The sequence below is a fragment of the Anabrus simplex genome, chromosome 3, assembly GCF_040414725.1.
Source record: "Anabrus simplex isolate iqAnaSimp1 chromosome 3, ASM4041472v1, whole genome shotgun sequence".
In the NCBI taxonomy this organism is placed as follows: domain Eukaryota; kingdom Metazoa; phylum Arthropoda; class Insecta; order Orthoptera; family Tettigoniidae; genus Anabrus; species Anabrus simplex.
In genome coordinates, this window is record NC_090267.1 from 504549032 (window position 1) to 504571545 (window position 22514).

Genomic DNA, 22514 nt, shown 5'->3' on the forward strand with positions numbered 1-22514 from the left:
TCAATTTGCATATAGACCTGGCAGATTCAATGAAGTAGCACTCCATTTGGTTTGTAAAATAGAGGAAAGCCTAGAATATAAAGAAATTGCACTTGCGGCATTTCTATATATAGAAGGGGCCTTCAGCAATACAATCTGTGACTCTATGATCAAAGCATTGGAAAAGAGCAAGGTGAGTAAAACTGTCGTCAAATGGATTAAATCCATGTTAGACGGAAGGAAGATAAAAGCAACCCTATTTGAAGAAATGCTGACGGGTAGGGCCATCCAAGGCTGTGCTCAGGGAGGAGTTCTTTCTCCTCTGCTGTGGAACCTTGTGGTGAACAAAATCATAGCTATGCTCAACGAACAAGGTTTTTATACACAAGGATATGCAGATGACCTAGTGATTGTGGTACGAGGTAAGGTGATGAGTGTTATCCAGGACCTCATGCAAAGATCACTTAACCTTGTGGAGAACTGGTGTCAGGAAGAACAACTAGCAGTCAACCCAAACAAGATAACTCTGGTCCTTTTACAAGAAGGAATAAATCAGAGGGAAAGAGATCACTGAACCTCTTTGGGCACGATATATATATGAAAGAACAGGCACTGCACCTAGGTGTAGGATCATAACCCGGGCCAAGAACTTGCAGTATGGATGTAAAAGAGCCGTTGGGAAGACATGGGGCCTAAGACCATCAATGGTATTGTGATATGATCATTAGACCGTTGATGGCCTATACTGCAATCATCTGGTGGCAGAAAGTAAGCCAAGGAAAAGTCAGTAGTAGATTGGATAGCCTACAGAGAATGGCATGCATAGCCATAACTGGGGCTATGAGAACTACACTGACAGATGCCTTGAATACTTAACTAGAACTCCCATCACTATGCAATTTCATAAAAGGACAGGCTAGAATGAGTTCATATAGATTGGCACAACAGAGTGCTGGAATGCACTAAGAACCAATCTGGGACACTGTAAAATTAACAGAGGAAGTTCTACACATGCCTTCTGATCATATGATACAAATGTACAACTTTGAAAAACCGTTTGAGACCCAGATTATATCTTTAAAAAAAAAAGAAGACTGGGATATCAACAAATGAAATACTGAAAAAGATGATATAGTGTGGAGGACTGATGACTCAAAGACTGGGGATGGCACAGGAGGAGGGATCAACAGGGGAAAGACCTGAGAGATCAGTCCAGATAAACCTGGGCAAACACACTACAGTCTTTCAAGTGGAAGTGATAGCTATCACAGCATGTCTTGAAGATGATCTGAAAATGAACTATGGGAATAAAAACATTTTCATTTTTACAGACAGCCAAGCGACCATTTAGGCACTAGAAGCAGTCAAATAGTATCCAGAATTGTCTGGGATTGCCATTCACTTCTGAAGCTCTCAAAGTACAACATTGTCAAAATATGGGTACCAGGGCATGCAGGTATAGAAGGAAATGAAAAGGCAGATAAAACGTCCAGGAAAAGGGCAGAAACACACTTTGTAGGCCCAGAACCTGTATGCGGGATTTCCTATGAACAAGCCCGACACTACATAGGAAAATGGGTACAAAAGAAACAAATGGAGAAATGGAAAAATACTCCAGGATGCAGGCTTGCAAAGGAACTGATAAAAAGACCAAACAAGAAGCATATTAAAGAACTCTTGAACGTCAGCAGAGAAAATATAAGCTAGGCAGTAGGACTGTTGACGGGACACTGCCATCTGAAAAAACACCTACAAAGAAGTGGAGTAATAAGAGATAATATATGTAGGAAATGCAATCAAGCAGAGGAATCAGCTGAAAACATACTTTTCGAATGTGAGGCGCTGGATAGAATCAGACTACACTCTAGGACTACCAGGTTAAAGAGGAAAAAATCCAAGAAGACCCAATAAGAAAAACCTGCAGCTTTGTGAAGGGAGCAGGTATATCTAGGTGGGAATGAAGGAAAAACATGGTAGCAAAAGATCTTAGAGGTCGACGCTAATTAGGAACTAACATTTAGGGACCGCATGAAGAAAAGAAGAGATGACCGGTCTCTGATAAGCCTACCGAAAATAGTATGAACTCATGCCCCACATGTATGAATCGGTCATGCACTTACATGCCATTACTTAGCAAATGCATAGATTAATATATTGCATCAAGCGCCTACGCGATTATGCGAAGCGCAATGCTATTTGGATCAAATAACTAGCTGATGTACCCGTGCTTCACAACGGAATTCTCAGAAAGACCAGTACCAGTAGTATCAGAAAATTTATGAACCAGAGGAATGGCATGCGAAAGAAAAGAGATCTAACTCCCCACTCCCCAGCTACTTCCCGCCAATATTCAGCCAGGCTGCTATACTCGATCCACAGCAGTAATGCCATCTACCGGAGAAAAATGGCAGCAGAATACACAAAGCATACCACAACAAACGATGGTCAATGTAATGTTATCGTTGATCAATTTTATGAGCTTTCTATATTGGAGGCCTTCACATTTAGTTTTCTTCCGAATCTGTGATATTAGAGCACCTAATGTGAAGTGAGATGTCCTTTCTTTCATGACTCCCTCTTGTGTGATTATTCAAGCGATCATTCCTTCATGACTTTTTTCTCATTCTTATAATCATCTTCAAAATTGAATCACCATCACAACCAATATTATAGTCAGTACGGTAAAACTGAGTAAGACATAAATAATCAGAAATTGTTTTCTCTATAACTCTTGTTATGTAGTACTTTTCAATATGACCAGTAAGATAGGTAATTAAAAATTAAATTTTTGGCACCTTCCCCTAAACTACCATTTGGAGCAGAGTGGAAAAAATTTATAGCATAGACTGTAGTTTCTTATTCCCCGACTTTACATAAAATTCTGTTCACCCATTTTCTCGTACATCGGCGCGGATATGGACTTAGAAACAAAAATCCAAATTTATGAATACCTCTGTTATCATAGCCAGTATGGTAAAAATGTATAAGACATAAATTATAGTAAATTTAATATTTAACTTTAGTTACATAGTATTTATCGATAGAGCAAATAATAACATACTTGAGAATTAAATTTTAGGCCTTCCCTTAAACTACCATTTCACTCAGCATGAATGAAAGTATTTATGGCCTAGATTATAGACTTATTCCCTGACGTTATATACCGATTTTCATCAAATTATCTTCGGCCGTTTTCTCGTTAAGAGCGTGCGTGCGTACGTACATTTCCCCTTGTTACTATGGTCACGACCGGTACGGAAATATCATTCTTTTTAAATTCGGAGCAATGTACAGACAAAACTTTTATTTCTATTGAGATAAATTAAAATTAGTCAGAATTGTCTCCAAATGGCTCCTAAAATCTCTAGAAAAGTCACTAGTCGTTATCACTGAAATTATGTCACTAAATTACTAAAAATGACTCAATAACTAGCGACTAGTCTCTAGAATCGACTAGACTGATATGAATGAACACGAACATAGCACGCGAGAACGAAGGACTGATAATCTATGTATGCATTATTATTTATAAATTTCATTTTCCGTATAGACAGATACAAAGTATAGATAAGAAATGTGTTTTTCCACCAATCAATACACAATTTATTTTAAATAGATTAAACTAGTACCGGTTTCGGCTTAGACATCCGGATGTCTAATACAATAACAACTTGTGAATTGTCTAATGGCTGGAAACAAATCGTGTACTAGCTGATGATGGCCGTTAAAGAGCCGAAACCGGTACTAGTTTAATCTATTTAAAATAAATTGTGTATTAATCTACGTACGCATCGCGATGTACAAGTTTCAATAAACATCGCACATTCGTGCACATTTCTCGCATTAATAAACGTCGATATTTCATTTGAAAGTGGCCAATGAGCGAAGGACGACCGGCCACTGGCGTAAAAAAAGCTGAAATTGCGTGATTTGGAAATAAATGTTTGAAGTTCACCAAAAATAAGTTAAAATCGGGAGAAATAATAGAATAATCGGAAGGCGGGAAAAACTGTCGAATATGGCGAGTCTCCCGCCTAAATTGGGAAAGTTGGCAGGTATGTATTGGGTATTTCAACCAGCCCTACACAATGTAGGCCCCCCTGCCCACCATCTGCGGACATGCTCTGTAGGGGTCAGGTTCCCCTGGTTACTTTCGGAAGTTAACTTCACCCACAAAGGCTGAGGTTATTTGCTACTTGTTTAACGCTGCAATGGGAAACCATGAAAATCATCTTCAGGGCTACCGACAGTGGGATTCAAACCCACTATCTCCCAAGCAACCTCACAACTGCGGAATCCCAACCACAGCCAACTTATTTGATATATTTCCTTCTCAAACTTACTTTGGTCAAACGTTACAGTTTCACTTTGATTGCTACCAGGAACTTTTTAGTCTGCTATATCACCGACAATTTTTCCTCAGTCTGGTCAATGTTGTGTCTTGCAATCCCAAGCTGGCCTTCAGTTTGTCTCAGGATCACCACTAGGACTGAAATGTTGTGGGAGCAAGAGTAATGCTTATGTCAATGAATGTTAAGAATGAAATACAGTACTGAAGTAGTTCTTAGGGGCCGTATTTTTGGTAATAGCGATAAGCACGAAATTTTTCATATCATCTTTCTAGCCTTTATATGACCTTGTAGGTACCGTACCGTAACGTATTTTAGCAAAATGAACTCGCGAAATCTGTTTATTATGTGAATCGCGCAAATAATCATGAAATATACCCCACTTGGTAAGAAAAATACGAAATCCTATCGGAAAAGATCTCCAATACATGTTTAAATGCTCTTGAGAAACTTGACTATAGTAGTTTCCTTCTCAGTTGATTGATAGGCTTTCGGCACAATCTGCCATTAAGACCAAGTCGTCAGCATAGGCCAAACTGCTTACTACATTTCCACCTAACTGAATCCCTCCCTGCCACTTTATACCTTTCAGCAGATGATCCACGTAAACTACAAACAGCAAAGGTGAAAGATTACAGCCTTGTCTAACTCCTGTAAGTACCCTGAACCAAGAACTCATTCTACCATCAATTCTCACTGAAGCCCAATTGTCAACATAAATGCCTTTGATTGCTTTTAATAATCTGCCTTTAATTCCATAGTCCCCCAAAATTACTATTTATTTTTATGACAATTTTTGTTACAACTGAAAAAGTATTAGAGAAGGAAATTTCAGTTTGACTAAAACTGGACTTGTATGCTTTCTGAATTCAGTGATTAAACAGCCTGTATTTTCAAAATACTCTATATTTATAATTCTCTTGAAATGGTTTTTGTTGATTATTGCTTTTACTGTTATTTCCAAAGCAATTTCTTCTCGCAGTCTAAGGTCGCTTGGTAACTGAGCTTGGTAGTCCGAAGTTTAAAAATCTGGTTCATCTATCTTGGCATGAAGAAATGTCTCTTGGAGCAATTTTGTTCCAAATAAGCCACTTTCAAAACTAGAAAAGAACGGAAGGTTAGCACTGTACGAGATGAGAAATCAAAACCCAGTAACTGAATTATCAGATGTTCCAAGCAAAGAACTTGCTTTTTGATTATACCAAGGCATTTGGCTCTGTAAAATGGACATCAGGACCCAACAGCATTTAGTGGTACTTTTGCACAATCCTTACCAGAGGAACACAGTTGCTGCCCAGGTCAACCAAACAATGTCCAGAAACTTTCTCGCACCCATCGTCTTCAATATTTGCAATGAGCAAATGAGAAACATGCTCGAGGACTGGGAAGGAGGTATTCAATTAGGGGTAAGAAAATCAGAAACCTTAGGTATGCAGACACACTGTTTCTGGCAGCTAGTGCACGGGAGCGACAGGCTCTCATGGAGAAGCTGATGCTAGCTCTGGAAATAAACAGAAGATGAAGGTAATAACTGTTGACAGAATTCTAATTACTATTAAATAAGAATGTAATCACTACATTTCTTTCTCTTATGTATTGAATATGTTGAACCTCTTTTTCAATTATTCTATTTTAACGAAGGAAAGCCAATCAACCCAATGTGAGGGAGATAGCTGCTAGTTTTGAAGTCTTCCAGAAATTTGTTTACTTGGGCTCAAGGATTTCTTATGCAAGATGGTGTTCTAATAAAACAGAAGAACAGCCATGACCAGGGCAGCCATCACAAACTGAACAAGATGTGGAATGAAAGAAAAAATAAAGAACACAAGACTGCAACTCGCTCATTCCCACCTTAGCAGCTGAGACCTGCATAATGAAACTGGCATATAAGAGGAAAACTGAAAGCTTTGAAATGTGGGTCTACCAACGCATGCTCAGATTTTCTTGGGACTGAAAATGGAACCAATACATCTGTGCTGGAAGAATTAGGCATCCAGACTAAAAACTTTCAAACTACACCCGGGCGACTGGAGTGGGACACTGACGATGATGATGATGATGATTAGACTTTCAGCAAATCAGCTCTAGTACTTCACACTGCCAGAAGAACACCAGGAGATTCTTGTGGTGGAGGGAAAGGTTAATGGCAAGAGACCCCCAGGAAAACACCCAATAAGCTACAGTGCCTGGTGGGGAAACACATCCACGAGGCTATCCTTTTAGCGACAGACCACCAGATTTGGAGGAAGCAAATCAGGACCATAAAAATGTGAATACCGCCATGTCCTGCCAAGGGTAAAGGTTGATGATGACGATGCTTGATGTTTAAAGGGGCCTAACATCTAGGTCATTGGCCGCTATGGTACAAAATGAGAGTACAATTTAAAAGCACAAAATTAATCCACTGACCAGAATTCAAAACGTGATGATGAGGAATGAACTGACACAAGGGTAAAAGACTGAGGAGTGTAGAGTTGTTCCACAAAATTGCAAAAACTTGTCCTTAGTGCTATTACGAGGAGTGTAAGGGTAACATCCAGTGTATTTTTAAAAAATTAAAAGTGGCTTTACGACGCACTGACACAGATAGGTCTTGTGGCGACGATGGGATAGGAGAGGCCTAGGAATGGGAAGGAAGCGGCCGTGGCCTTAATAAAGATACAGCCCCAGCATTTGCTTGGTGTGAAAATGGGAAACCACTGAAAACCATCTTCCAGGCTGCCAACGATGGAATTCAAACTCACTATCTCCTGAATGCAAGCTCACACCTGTGCGTCCCTAACCGCACAGCCAACTCGCTCAGTCCATTGTATCAAGGTTGATGCTATTGCAGTATGTGGTCGATAGAGAGATGTGTAGAACGAGGAGATTCAAAATGAGATGTTTAGTTTTCACTACTATTACTTTATATTTGGAAGTTGAATTTGTATTCTGTCACTGGAACTGCACTCTGAACGTACCAGATGGATTGAAAAGATTTCCCTTTACTGCATCTGACGAGAAGTAGCTTGGAGGAATCGCACAAGTAACAGATACTACACTCAGCTACAAACATCAGTTGTGACAGACTATGCAAGCTCTCTGAATCAGTGCATATTCATTATCGAAGTGTTCATTCTGCAGTACATACAGTAAATGTGCAACTAAAGCACAACTGCACCAACACTATGAAACTTCACAACAGCACCTCAATTCGCAAAAGTCACGCAGGCGGAACAGATGCTTATTGTCAGGCTTTGAGACTTGAGATAGGCACATGCGTGACAGCCATGCTTACCTCTCGCACCTCTTACCCAGCATCCACGCGACTTCTTGTGAAACGATCATATGAGAAACGCAGCAATGTTAATATGTAAAGATACAATTTCTGGAGAGTGATAGTACCAAGAGTACTATTCAGTCTTAAAATGTGAACATTTATTTTCAATCATATCCACATATCATTATCATTACAATACCACCAAGAGTCATTTCTTTCTTCTTTTACCCAGTACCTCCTGCAACTAAATAAACTAAATAAAATAGATAAATTCATTCATTCAAAATAGCACACACAAAATCATGGATGTTATAACCACAGGCATGAAGACATCAGAAAGAGTATTCTAGCCAAACACTGTTGACAACAGGATTTCTACAATTAACTTACCAATCAAATTATATCGGTTTACAACTACTTTCTTACACTTCTCCCACTCCAAAATTAAATTCTTTTCAAGGTCCACCTATTCAATACAATGACGTTTTATTGTGATTCAATCGCATGTCAAATAGTCAAATGGTACCGGTTTCGGCATCTATGTGCCATCATCAGCCTTGGGTACAAATTAAAACAAGATATACATTCCTAAAACATCTAAAACACATTTTAACACATTATAAAATAACATACAATTAATGTGGTGATACTTCAATACGGAACCAATGAAATTCATAACTATAAGCTTCTCCCACTCTTTACAGAGCCGACCTGGTAAGCGAATGAACTCCTATCCTTCCTAATAATATTTTTGTACAGGTACAAGAATAAACAAAATAAGAGCTTCTCAGAAAACTAACTTACCATAGCTAAGTAGGTAGCCGTGTCTTTCATGTCCTCCATATCAGTCGTGTACGTAATGAGGAAGGTAAGTACTGTGGGAGATGAGAGATCAAAACCCAGCACTTGAAGTATCAGATGTTCCATGCGAAGAACTTGCTTTTTTGTGTATGTGTCATCAGTTATATATACAAATTCACCAACATCTGGAGGGTAGATCTCTTCATATTTGCTGCAAAAATTAAACAACATTTGACAAAAATAAAGGATGTAGAACTACAGTGGAATTCTACAACATCAGAAAGGGATCATCTCTTAACATTGTAACTGTCACAATCACAACCAAAAACAGTTTCTTACTAAAGAACTATTACAAAATGTTACTATACCACAAGAACGGAGGAAAAGTATACTTGTACCGATCTTCAAAGGAAAAGCGGATATTCAGGATTGACAATATTGCCTTGTGTCATACCAAACAATACAGACCTGAGGAAAGGTTGGAGGAATGGCAGAAAGCACTGGAAGAGAGAGGAATGAAAATCAGTAGAGACTGAACACATGGTGACCAGGACCAGCAGTACGACATCTCTAAGATTTCAAGCAGTAATGTTGGAGGCTTGGATGCTGAAGATTCCCATAAAATCCAGCGTGGATGAGGAACTGGAGGAAAATTAGGGGAGTGTTGTGACAGGAATGCAAGCAGCAGACTGAAAGGAAGGTTGTATAAGAAAGTGGTAAGACTGGTAATAGTATCAAGTGCTGAGACTTGGGCAATTGCCAAAGCTTAGGAAAGGAAACTGGAGGTGGCTGAAATGCAAACGCTGTTTAAGCTCAGAGGATGCCACTTGGGAAGCAGTGTTGGTAAAGGCCAGATGCAGCTCGTGGTATGTGGCTGATTTGTTACACTGTGCTCCATCAATGTCATGTACCATGCACGCAGAGGTATCGGTAACTGGGTTCAGTTTCTCACAGTCTCTGCAAGGGACGACCAGTTCTTGCAGCTTCAAATTCTGTGTGACTGGCACAGTACTGTAGTTCAAACCAGAACTCCACTTGACAAGGTACAAGGTGTGAATGTCAGCGAGGAGGAAGTTACGTGATTTTGAATTCTAATCCTTCAGAAGACTTGTTACTGACCCACATCTGATGCTTCAATATCGACAGAGTCACTTAGTTTTTGTTAGGGATCATCAGGACTGGGTTGACAAAGAGTGAGGAGTTCTCTTCACGGATGAATCTTGGTTTTCCCTCAAATTCCCAGATGGAGGAGGCATGGAAAAAGGTATTCTGTATGAAACTTCTCTTCGTGGATACCATTCAGTGGTGGTCTGTAATTATTATTTTTTACAATTTTGCTTCACGACTCACCGACACAGATAGGTCTTATAGCGATGACGGGATAGGAAAGGGCTAGGAGTGGGAAGGAAGAGATCGTAGCCTTAGATACAGCCCCTAACATTTGCCTGGTGTGAAAATGGGAAATTACAGAAAACCATCTGAAAACTGCCGACAGTGAAGTTCGAACCCACTATCTCCCAAATGCAAGCTGATAGCCAGGGCCTAGAAGACTTTGACGAGCCCTGGGCAAATGACTTGACCGCCCCCCCCGCCCCTCCCTCTTCCCCAGAAATGTTCAAGGCAAGAAAATTGAGCCCTCCCTTATAAAAACGCTAAGTGATTTTTGTAAATTTCTTATACATTTTATTAAAGTACAACCTTCATAAAATTAAATCTAAAAATTCTAAAAGCTGCAGTGAACTGTTTATCACGCACCATATCTTGTTTCTGAATGAATAAATATTGAAAATGCGTTTCTCAATTGTCTTAAAAATTATCCCTAGTTTTACTGCAACATTCAGCACATTAAGTCATCACATAGGTATTCAGGACTTGTTCATCCCTACATAATTAGAATATTCATTAAATTAAATTTGATTAAATTCTGCTCTGCTCTATCTAATACGTTTGTAAACGTTCTTTATTATACTACGAGGACTTGTAAGATGCCTCCCTTTAATGTGGAGCCCATGTGGAAGGGTGGGATAGCTTCTTTTCTAAATGATGAATTTTGTTGTTTAAAGTGGCCTAACAGTTAGGTCATCGGCCCGTAATAGTACGAGGTGAACAAAACTAAAATTAAAACTTAAAAATCTATCCACTGACTAGAATCTAAAACGAATGACGCAAAAAGATAGTGAAACAAAACAATCAGTGAATCCAATTCACAATGCCTTCATTACTGGTATGATATTATCTAAAGGGGTCCAAAATCCAGGTCACCTGCCCCTCAAATGGTACTAATCACTGGTAATATAGACCCATTGTATGTCTCGCACACAATGCCACCACTCACAAGCAAAACAGACCCATGTTGTTCCTCACATAGTGAGATTAATTACGGACACCGGTATTCCCGTGGTTTTCCTCACTTAGTGGAACAAATCATAGACCACGAATCCTCATAGTTTTGCTTACACAGTGGTACTAATCATAGGCAATGTACACCCACGGTGTATGGCAATGCCCACAGGCAACACAAACCCAGGGTGTTCCTCACATAATGGTACTACTATTCTCAGACAACGCAGACGCATGATTTTACTCACATAGTGGTACTAACCATGGGCACCAGCCAAACCAGCAGTGTTTCTCACTTAGTGGCACGAATCACATGTAGACCCATAAAGATGGAAAGCTTCCACCTAATCAATACTTTATTGATATATGGCTTCTAACACATCTGTATCACATTAGTATACAGGACCGGTTTCGACCCCTATTCAGGTCATCTTCAGCTGATCATAGAACTTAATATTAACATAATGTACAGTTCAAAGCATCACAGAATTCAGTAATGAATGTCACATAATACAAATAATATTGTTGTGTTAAAATATGTTTTGGTATTGGTTCATGTTTGTGGGTTACTGTAGTCACGTCCTAGTTCGTGAACCACGGGCAACGGCTGAGTGGCCTAGTAAGTGGTCCTGAGAGTCGGGATACCACCAGTTGCTATGGAATGGGAGTGGGCATCTCGGACATATTCTGAGTCATGGCCCTCCTTGTGCTCAGGCGGCTAGGACTATACAATTCACCGGTGGTCCAGAACCCGTTAGAGGAGAGATCCTCACTTGGACTATGTGCAAGTAGGGCAGCATCCTGCTTCATGAATTTACCGAGCTCAGAACACTTTAAGCAAGCCTCGGACCTATGGGAGTAATGGAGTCCCACTCCCATTTGACAGGCGAGGGACTCCTTGGAAACAATTTAGCAAACGAAATGGAATTCGATGGGGAGCTATCAATATTAATGGGGCTTATGGAAGAAAGAAGGTAGAACTGGCTGAGTCAGCGAAGAGGATGCATCTGGATGTGCTAGGAGTAAGTGATATTCGGGTAAGGGGAGATAATGAGGAAGAGATAGGAGATTATAAAGTGTACTTGACGGGTGTTAGAAAGGGAAGGGCAGAGTCTGGGATAGGGCTCTTTATCAGGAATACCATTGCACGCAACATAGTTTCTGTTAGGCACGTAAATGAGCGAATGATGTGGGTAGATTTGTTAGTTGGAGGAATTAGGACAAGAATTGTCCATGTATTCACCACGTGAGGGTGCAGATGAGGATGAAGTTGACAAGTTTTATGAAGCATTGAGTGACATCGTGCTCAGGGTCAACATCAAGGATAAAATAGTGCTAATGGGCGATTTCAATGCGAGAGTTGGGAATAGAACTGAAGGATACAAAAGGGTAATTGGTAAATGTGGGGAAGATATGGAAGCTAATGGGAATGGGAAGCGTTTGCTGGACTTCTGTGCTAGTATGGGTTTAGCTGTTACGAATACATTCTTCAAGCATAAGGCTATTCACCACTACACATGGGAGGCTAGGGGTACCAGATCCATAATAGACTATATCTTAACAGACTTTGAATTCAGGAAATCTGTTAGAAATGTACAAATGTTTTGCGGATTGCAATCGAATAAGGGTAGAAAATCTCCAGGACGAGGAAATTAGAAGTACATGGATATGATGATTAGTGAGAAGTTTCGAACAGTAGACAGCAAGCAGGTTCAGGATATAGAAAGTGAATGGGTGGCATACAGGGATGCTGTAGTAGAAACAGCAAGGGAATGTTTAGGAACAACTGTGTGTAAAGATGGGAATGATCTTGGTGGAATGATGAAGTGAGAGCAGCCTGTAAACGTAAAAAGAAGGCTTATCAGAAATGGCTCCAAACAAGGGCCAAGGCAAACAGGGATTGGTATGTAGATGAAAGAAACAGAGCGAAACAAATAGTTGTTGAATCCAAAAAGAAGTCATGGGAAGATTTTGGTAATAACCTGGAAGGGCTAGGTCAAGCAGCAGGGAAACCTTTCTGGACAGTAATAAAGAATCTTAGGAAGGGAGGGAAAAAGGAAATGAACAGTGTTTTGAGTAATTCAGGTGAACTCATAATAGATCCCCGGGAATCACTGGAGAGGTGGAAGGAATATTTTGAACATCTTCTCAATGTAAAAGGAAATCACCATGGTGGTGTTGCAAACAGCCAAGCTCATAAGGAGGAGGAAAATGATGATGGTGAAATTATGCTTGAGGAAGTGGAAAGGATAGTAAATAAACTCCATTGTCATAAGGCAGCAGGAATAGATGAAATTAGACCTGAAATGGTGAAGTACAGTGGGAAGGCAGGGATGAAATGGCTTCATAGAGGGGGGTAGTAAAATTAGCATGGAGTGTTGGTAAGGTACCTTCAGATTGGACAAAAGCAGTAATTGCACCTATCTATAAGCAAGGGAACAGGAAGGATTGCAACAACTATCGAGGTATCTCATTGATTAGTATACCAGGCAAAGTATTCATTGGCATCTTGGAAGGGAGGGTGCGATCAGTCGTTGAGAGGAAGTTGGATGAAAATCAGTGTGGTTTCAGACCACAGAGAGGCTGTCAGGATCAGATTTTCAGTATGCACCAAGCAATTGAAAAATTCTACGAGAGGAATAGGCAGTTGTGTTTATGTTTCGTAGATCTAGAGAAAGCATATGACAGGGTACCGAGGGAAAAGATGTTCGCCATACTGGGGGACTATGGAATTAAAGGTAGATTATTAAAATCAATCAAAGGCATTTATGTTGACAATTTGGCTTCAGTGAGAATTGATGGTAGAATTAGTTCTTGGTTCAGGGTACTTACAGGAGTTAGACAAGGCTGTAATCTTTCACCTTTGCTGTTTGTAGTTTACGTGGATCATCTGCTGAAAGGTATAAAGTGGCAGGGAGGGATTCAGTTAGGTGGAAATGTAGTAAGCAGTTTGGCCTATGCTGACGACTTGGTCTTAATGGCAGATTGTGCCGAAAGCCTGCAGTCTAATATCTTGGAACTTGAAAATAGGTGCAATGAGTATGGTATGAAAATTAGCCTCTCGAAGACTAAATTGATGTCAGTAGGTAAGAAATTCAACAGAATTGAATGTGAGATTGGTGATACAAAGCTAGAACAGGTTGATAATTTTAAGTATCTAGGTTGTGCGTTCTCCCAGGATGGTAATATAGTAAGCGAGATTGAATCAAGGTGTAGTAAAGCTAATGCAGTGAGCTCGCAGTTGCGATCAGCAGTATTCTGTAAGAAGGAAGTCAGCTCCCAGACGAAACTATCTTTACATCGGTCTGTTTTCAGACCAACTTTGCTTTACGGGAGCGAAAGCTGGGTGGACTCAGGATATCATATTCATAAGTTAGAAGTAACAGACATGAAAGTAGCAAGAATGATTGTTGGTACAAACCGGTGGGAACAATGGCAGGAGGGTACTCGGAATGAGGAGATAAAGGCTAATTTAGGAATGAACTCGATGGATGAAGCTGTACGCATAAACCGGCTTCGGTGGTGGGGTCATGTGAGGCGAATGGACGAGGATAGGTTACCTAGAAAAATAATGGACTCTTATGGAGGGTAAGAGAAGTAGAGGGAGACCAAGACGACGATGGTTAGACTCGGTTTGTAACGATTTAAAGATAAGAGGTATAGAACTAAATGAGGCCATAACACTAGTTGCAAATCGAGGATTGTGGCGACGTTTAGTAAATTCTCAGAGGCTTGCAGACTGAACGCTGAAATGCATAACAGTCTATAATGATTATGTATGTATGTATTTTCCTCTTATTCTAAAATGTTCGTCAATGTTTGTATGGCGTACGATGTGTGACTCTAAAACTCCACTTAATCTATTCATAAATGACACAATTCATTAAAATAATGTTGTGTAATGTTCTTATATTTAAAATTCTTCTATAGCATTCTTATGGCACACATTAAAAACATTTTGATCTTTGTTCTTTAGTACCTCGGCAAGACAGGGGTCCAAATGATGCAATAGCTTGTATCCAGTCTGGATCTGAAACCACTTGAGCATCAATGGGACATTATGGGAAGAAAAGTACGTATTCATAGTCCACAGGCTGCAGGAAGTTCTTCAAGAAGAATGGGAACTCATTCCTAAGGATATTGCAGCACTTATCAGTGGTAAGCCTCAAAGGCTCGAAGCTGTGTTTCAGAAACGCATATTGCCACCTCTGGTCTGAATGTGTGGTGGTGCAGATAAACAGTGCAATGATAACCATAACCTTTCGCAAAAGGAAATGAAAAACTGTCCTTAAACAATATTAAATGTTGATGCAAACTAGGGTGAATTTAGCAAGTTTTTGTATGCCTGTGAATAATTTGCTGTAAACTCATTTCTACCGATGAAATTTACTTTGGATATCTCACAATAGTCACTCACTCACTCCGCAGGCTTCTGAGGGACGTGAAGTTCCCGTGCCGATCTCACAGTTCTCTTCCATCCTTTTCGATCTTGAGCCTGCACTTTTCAGTTATCAATTTGGAAGTTCCAGCATACCTTGATCTTCCTGTTGGTCTTGCTCAAGGTCTTCTCCCATTAAGAGATCCCTTGTAGAGATCTACTGATGCTCTGTTATCCTGCATTGTCAGTACATGTCCAGCTCAGCACAGTCTGTTGGATTCTATCACCCCCATTATAGTGTGTTTTTGAGAGAGGGTGTAAATCTCATAATTAGATCTTTTCTGCCAGCTTTGAGAGAGAGGATTGAATCATAGGCTAAATATTTTTCTATAAACCGTATTCTCACAGACTTGCAACTGCTACTGCTCTTTCTTCGTCGCACCCCATGCCTTGGAACCACACAGAAGTACAGGAGGTTATGTCATGAAACGTGCTGTAATGTAGATGATCATTTTTGCATTCCTTGTTAAAAACTTGGAATCTAATATACGGCTCAGAGTAAAATGCCTCATTTGCATTCTTTATTCTAGCTTGGTGCTCCTTTTGCCTTCGGTTTTGCTCACAGATTAATACACCAAGGAATTTAAACTCCTCTACTCTTTTAAATACATATTTCCCAATCTTCAATGTGACAATAATAGTAGTGATTTAAATGACAATCATAAAACCTAATTTTGTTTTTTGCTCGTTAGTGTATTACAGGTCCATACAGTTACAGCAGGGAGTATCCAAGTTAATGCGAGGAGAGTACCTCGGATTTGGAATACCTCAGACTATAAGGAGAAAAACGGAAAATTGTTAAACATGAATAAAATAATCAAAGATAAGGTCCTTTATTGTAATTTCTTAGTGTTATGGCTTCGTTTAAGGTTTCTGAAGAAAATGCACCTGAAACGAATTTTTTTTTAGAACGAGCCTGCCCATTAAAGCAGTTTTATTACCCGACCACACACGGTCATATACAGATTAACAGGAACTAATGTGTGATGGAATTCATGCTTTGTTTTTGCCCCTTAATGTAACAAGTTTGATGCAAATTATGGATCAGGGCATCTTGGAATGTCTATTTTAAAAAGTATTTGCACTGCTTACGACATTCACTCCTGGAAGCGACAGAACATGAGGAAAATATTATGAACTTCTTCAAACAGATAACCATGAGGGATGCAGTACATCGATTGATGATTATTTTTCAAAGGGACCTAACACCTAGGTGATCAACCGCTGATGATATGAGGTGCAACAAAATGACACGATAATTAAAATTTCAATATGTATCCACAACTAGAATCTAAAATGAGATGAAAAAATGACCATGAATCCAAAACAGTTAGTGGATCCAATTCACAATTCCTTACTTTTAGAGATGCTTGCTGTCCAAAATCCAGGTCACCAGCCCCTCATAATAGTAATCACTGGTAATCCTCCTATAGTGGAACTAATCACAGGTACTGTAATGTTGATGTGATTGTGATAAACTGATATAACTTGAAAACAATATTCTCTCACCCATGGATAAATAATTCAAGTATCAAGCTTGAATTCTTCTTATTATTATTATTTTAAGATCATTATTATTATTATTACTACTACTTGTAATGTATGGCTATGAAGGGTTTACATCCAGTTAATATTAGTATTATTACATATATACATACGATACAATCACCTTGTTTGGGAGGTTATGTCATGAAACGTGCTGTACATAAATATTTATGTGAGTTAATGGAAATACTTGTAAATTAATATTATATAATTTATTATTACCTGTATATGATGTGTACGGGCCTTATTTTCTGGTGAAATAAAACGGTTGATTTTGGAGTTAAAACTAACGCTATTTCGGTAGGTATTTCGTGAAATAAATTGTCATACCGATCGATGTTTCTTGTGAAATCCTCCTTATCGTATGGGCTGAATCTAATTTTGTGATAAGGGTTTTTAAAGAGAACTCTTATAATACAAGCTTGTTATTAAATCTTAGAACATTCAAATATACAAAATGTTATAGAAACAAATACGTAAATCACTGATACCTCGAAATAAAGTTAGGTGATCTGCCCTGTAATATCAATTTATACATAGTTACATTTTTTTTACTGTTCAATTACTTATCTCCAAAGTACAAACTAAGCATGGTTTCAACATTATCAGCATGCAGAGTTGTACGACAGTCAGAAAGTATCTTTGTGTAAGCAGAGAAGCCCCCTCTCGCTGTCCACATTAGATGTCGAAAGCCATAATGCTTGTAAACACGTGGGTGCAAATTCACTGTGGTCTTCTATCAAGCCTCCTAAAACTTCACTAACGAGGTCTTCTTTCTTCTCCTCCCCAGATGTGCTTTCGCAGCATTTTGCAAAGCCATATAGCCCTGGAAGAAACTGTTTGTGGATATGCTAGCAAGAATAGGAATGCTCTTCACACTGTCCATGAGAGTAGAGTTCACTTCATTGCTGAGCACATTGGAAGATAAAATAGTGCCGCAGTGGCTTGAAATATTCTTCTAGCTGGATCCTGTTCGATCATTTTTTTCAGCTTTTCTGTGCATTTTTCCGCCAGATTCTTGATTTTTCTCTCTTCTCTATCTTTTCTTTCCCCTGAAAGCTGGTTCAGGGCAACAGTAGTCTATCTAAAACTAACTTTCTGACTAAATCAAATCCTCTAATTATAATGTCTAGTTTAGGGGTACGTTTGTGGGCAGTTGGATAGTGTGATCCTTTTAGCACTGTTACAAACTGAGATACAGAGGTCCAATGTTCCTTAGCACAGGTAGCTTCACACAATATAGCCTTCTGCTCATTGCTGGTTAGATCCTTGAAATATTTTACAGTGTCACTGACATCATCTGACTCTTTAAAGTACTCAACCAGATCACAGAGATATTCTTGTAAACAGACAGCCAAATCGAGCCAGCATCCCAGCGGGTTAATACGGGCATCGGGAAAAGTTTGACCGTCTTCTCACCGCGACTGTACACATATTTCTCCCGAAGGAATTTCAAATACCTATGCTTGTGCTTCCGGGTATTTTTGAATGCTTTCTTAGTCATACTTACGCACTTATTCAGACTGGTGAAGTAGCTGGGCACAAGCTTGGTTATGATATCTAGTTTGTGGGCCTAACACTGCACGTGAACTAAGTCATCTGAAATTAAACCTTTGAGAGTACGCACACACTTTGTCATATATGGGGCACTGTCAGAGGATATGCCGACAACATCATTGTAGTCTACAGAGTACTTCACAATTGCATTGTTTATAGATTGACAACACTCTTGCAAATCAACATTCTGCAAAATTTTCACTGAAGCAACGTATAACTTTGAAGGTAGGGCATCTGCAGGAAGTATACGGAACAGAATTATGAAAACTGCTTCCCCTTTCCGAATGGTAGTTTCATCGCAGTGAATTATCAGTTTTCTATTTCTCACAGCTTCTTTCACTTCCTCTTCATATTCTGCTTTAACAAGTGGAATGTAATTTTGGCGGCAAGTATTTGCCTGTGGAAGATCACCAGCCCCTGTAGAAAAAAAGCATGGAAATGAATACAGGGATACTATGATACCAGTAACTTACTAATGTTTTGGTTTTATGTCCACTGAAAACTTTTACGATTTTCAGAGTTACCGAGTTGCCAAAATTTTGTCCCACGGAAGTTCTCTTACATGCCAGTAAATGTATGGACATGGGTCCGTCGTAGTTGAGCACCTTCAAATACCCCAGCCAGGTTTGAGTAGCTCAGACGGTTAAGGCACTGGCTTTCTCAACCCAAGTTGGCAGGTTCGATCCTGGCTCAGTCCGGTGTTATTTGAAAATGCTCATATACGTCAGCCCCGTGTCAGTAGATTTACTGATACGTAAAAGAACTCCTGCAGGACAACATTCCGACATCTCCAAAAACCGTAAAAGTAGTCAGTGGGACGTAAAAACATTATTACTACTCAACCCGATGATTTATTTAAAATCGGCCTACAAATACGGGCATATTTTACAATAAAGACAGAATTATTTATCTTACCTTTTATATACTTGTTCATGCCAGGGTTATCCAATTTCTCAAGAGGAATGTTAGCTTGCATGAATGCTTTTGTTGTGTCTATCACAAATTGTTCTCTATCACTTTTCAACTTCTTTGCAATGTGTAGAGTACCGCCGATTGTTATTTGCCGCTTAGAATTATGTTCACTTGCTTCATTCTTCTTCTTTTTATGAGTTTCTGATTCCCTGCAGTGTTTATCGCACGTGTCCTTTCGTTCCCACTTAATACGAACATTACAGTATTTACACATTAGTATTCTTTTTGCAGCATCAAATACATAGAACCCCTCACACTCTTGCATTCCTCGGCCTTCGAAAAAACTGTTGTAACTTTAGTTTTAGGCATTTTAATAATTAAACGCTGGGCATTTGCTGGTTATGTTTCATCAGTAGCGAACTCACACTGCCAAAGAATATTACGCGCACTGTTTTATCGAAGACAGGTCTTGCTACATGATCGCAGTTGCTGTAATCGATAACATATCGATTTTTATCGATTGTCTTACAGATCGCGGAACTGAATACATGTACTTCCGATACACAGTGCCCATTGATTTGCGTGTAGATTAGTGTAGATAATATACAGCGCTATCAAGCAACTGAACTGAAAGCATTTGAACATTTCTGGTGATCTTTTCCGATAATATTTTGCATTTTTCGTACCAAATCGGGTATACTTCGTGATTATTCGCTCAATTCGCGCAATAAATAAGATTTCGTGATATTTCGTGAACTCATTTTACTAAAATACGGTATTTCAAGTATCTAGAAGGTCATATATAGGTAAGAAAGAGCATACGAAAAAATTTCGCGCGTATCGCTATTACAAAAAAATACGGCCCCTAATGATGTGTAATCCGCTACAGAATTGTGAAACACTAACATCCAGAATGGTATTAGGTAGACGAGAACTCTGTGGAATATTCTACACATTATAACCATGTTGTTAAGCACTTTAGAATTTACGAGAAAATGTATCTTTCCAGATGCCTGGCCAGGCACATATAAGGAGGTGATCTTGACGGTAGTTACGAGTTATTATTTAGTAGAGTTATTGTGTAGCAGGAGTATACTTGTGACCTCGTGCTGTGACATGCTTGTACGCAGACAACTCTTTCAACTATGTTTCAAGGTTGTAACCTCGATTTTGTGACGGGCGGTTGTTAAAATGGCGGCCTGTCAACGTATGTATTCTGTCTGTGACAGCAGTGATTAAGGTTGTGAGTGTTTAATTTGTAAATAGATGTGAATAAATAACTACCAACTGACAGCATTCCGTGCGCGTATTTGTGGATACATCAACTGGCGACCGTGACAGGACTCTTAAAATCTACTGGACTCTAAAATGAAGAACGACCAGAGGACCGTGGTATTTGAACTGTTAATTTCCTTGATTCAGGCCCAGGCTAAAAACATCGAGACCCAGTTTGGAAAACTCGAGTGGGACATCGCGGCCCAGTTCAAGACCGGATTGACGTCAGAAGAGGGAACCAAATACCCGATTGCTGGACTTCGTGGGCACGAGATGGAAGTCCAACACAGCCCGTAGCCAAGTTCGACCTGCGAGGAAGTTGTGGGAGGATTCAGCGGGCATGGCAATGTCCACCAACCGAGAGCCGACTACCGAGTCCAGCTGCAGGAGAGAACTCGGCGCACCGATAGAGCTACAAGTAGCAGCGCGCTTCGTAACGTCATTGACAGCAAGCAAAGAGCAAGAACACATTTGATTCAGATTAGTGTAATAATATTTCGTTTGTGAATAAATTTGGTAACCATTTGAGATTGAAGACTAGAAGGTCATTACGTAACCGGCAGCATAGTAGCAGCTCGTCCTGTAAGGTCATTGACAGCAAGCGAGTATATATTGTTTGGTTCAGACCCATGTTACGCCATTTGAATATGTGAAAACATTTAGTTGAAACTGAAGAATTGGACAGTAAAGATGGTTGCCATGGTTGGACATGATTACAAGGAGGAATTTCCGAATTCGATGAGAGGTCTCAGAAATATAGCAGACTTTAGGAAAAGAAAAAAATTTTAAAGAAAGAGAGCAGAAATATTTTAAGTTCAACATAGTGACCGACTTAATAGGTGTTATTTATTAAAAAAAAAAAAAAAGATCTATTTCAAATGTTTTTATTAAATGACAAAGTAAATGTAAACTTAGACACAAAGAAACATTTTAGTTCTTTTTAGATGTAAATAAGGACGTAAGTTCAAAGGGCAGAGCAGATTTAAAATTTTAGCATATAGTTGACTAATTTAATAGATATCCATTTATGATTTGAAAATTTCTATTTAAAGTCTGTAATAAATTGACATAGTAAGTAAAGTTGAAACACAAAGAAACATTTTAACAATTTCAAGATTTTTATATATCACTGTTGTGTTGATAAGTATATCTGTTACAATGTACCAAGTCCAAAGATTATTGATGGTTTGGCACCACTGAGGAAGAGAGTAATTGACTCTCAAAACATGTACGGGAATTAGGTATAATAAAATATGTGAAGTATTGACAAGGCGAGAAAGTATTATAGAAATTTGAAGCACGGAAGCTCCGACAAGCTCAGCCCTGCCCTCCCCCAGCCAGTCCATGCGATTTGGGAGGACATATGTTCCACGCCAAGATGGCAGTCATATGAAACATCTTCACAAAGCAGTGCGAGTGTGAAATTGTAAACTTAAAGTCAAATAATAATACTAGATTATAAATTCCACCTGTTCAATACGTAAGAATTTTTATTTAAATTTAAGAAATAGTTCGTAACAGATACAATTACCAAAATTACACAAAAAAGATACTCCTATACGTCCAATAATCAATATTGTAGAAACAGCCCAACTTATAAAACGTCTAAATATATCCACAATTTTCTCAAAAAACATTACATTTTTAATAATAAATTCCCTTTAAAGAATACAGTAGTTTTTGGTGATATTTTAAAAAAATTCTCCTTAAAACCCAACCACATTGCATGCTTTTTTGACATTACTAACATGTACTCTAATGTACTAAGCAAAGAAACAGTAAACATCATCAAAGACAACCTCAGTAAACATAGTAAAGTTAGCAAGCTTGAAATAGAAGATTTCTTAAGAATTCTATACTCCGCATGGCCCTACTTCTAAATTGAAGTTTTGCAAAACAAATGAGCATCACCTTTCCTCTGTTGCAAGCGCGCTACACCCGCGAGAACAGCTGATGCAATACGACCGCGGTAAACAGCCCTTGACAAACTTAATACCGGACTAAGAAAAACTAATGAATATAGATTGAAAACAAATCCACAAAAACTACACTTACTAAC

The 22514-nt window shown here is 39.1% G+C and overlaps 1 protein-coding gene across 1 annotated transcript in view; it reads right to left on the reverse strand.

The window, feature by feature from the left end:
• The window catches only part of CycA (cyclin A), a 214866-nt gene that overhangs the window by 47322 nt on the left and 145030 nt on the right, over positions 1-22514 (reverse strand). Inside the window, exon 5 of the mRNA XM_067143668.2 lies at positions 8392-8599. Coding sequence (XP_066999769.1) covers positions 8392-8599 — 208 coding nt within the window. The remainder of the gene's footprint in view (positions 1-8391; positions 8600-22514) is intronic.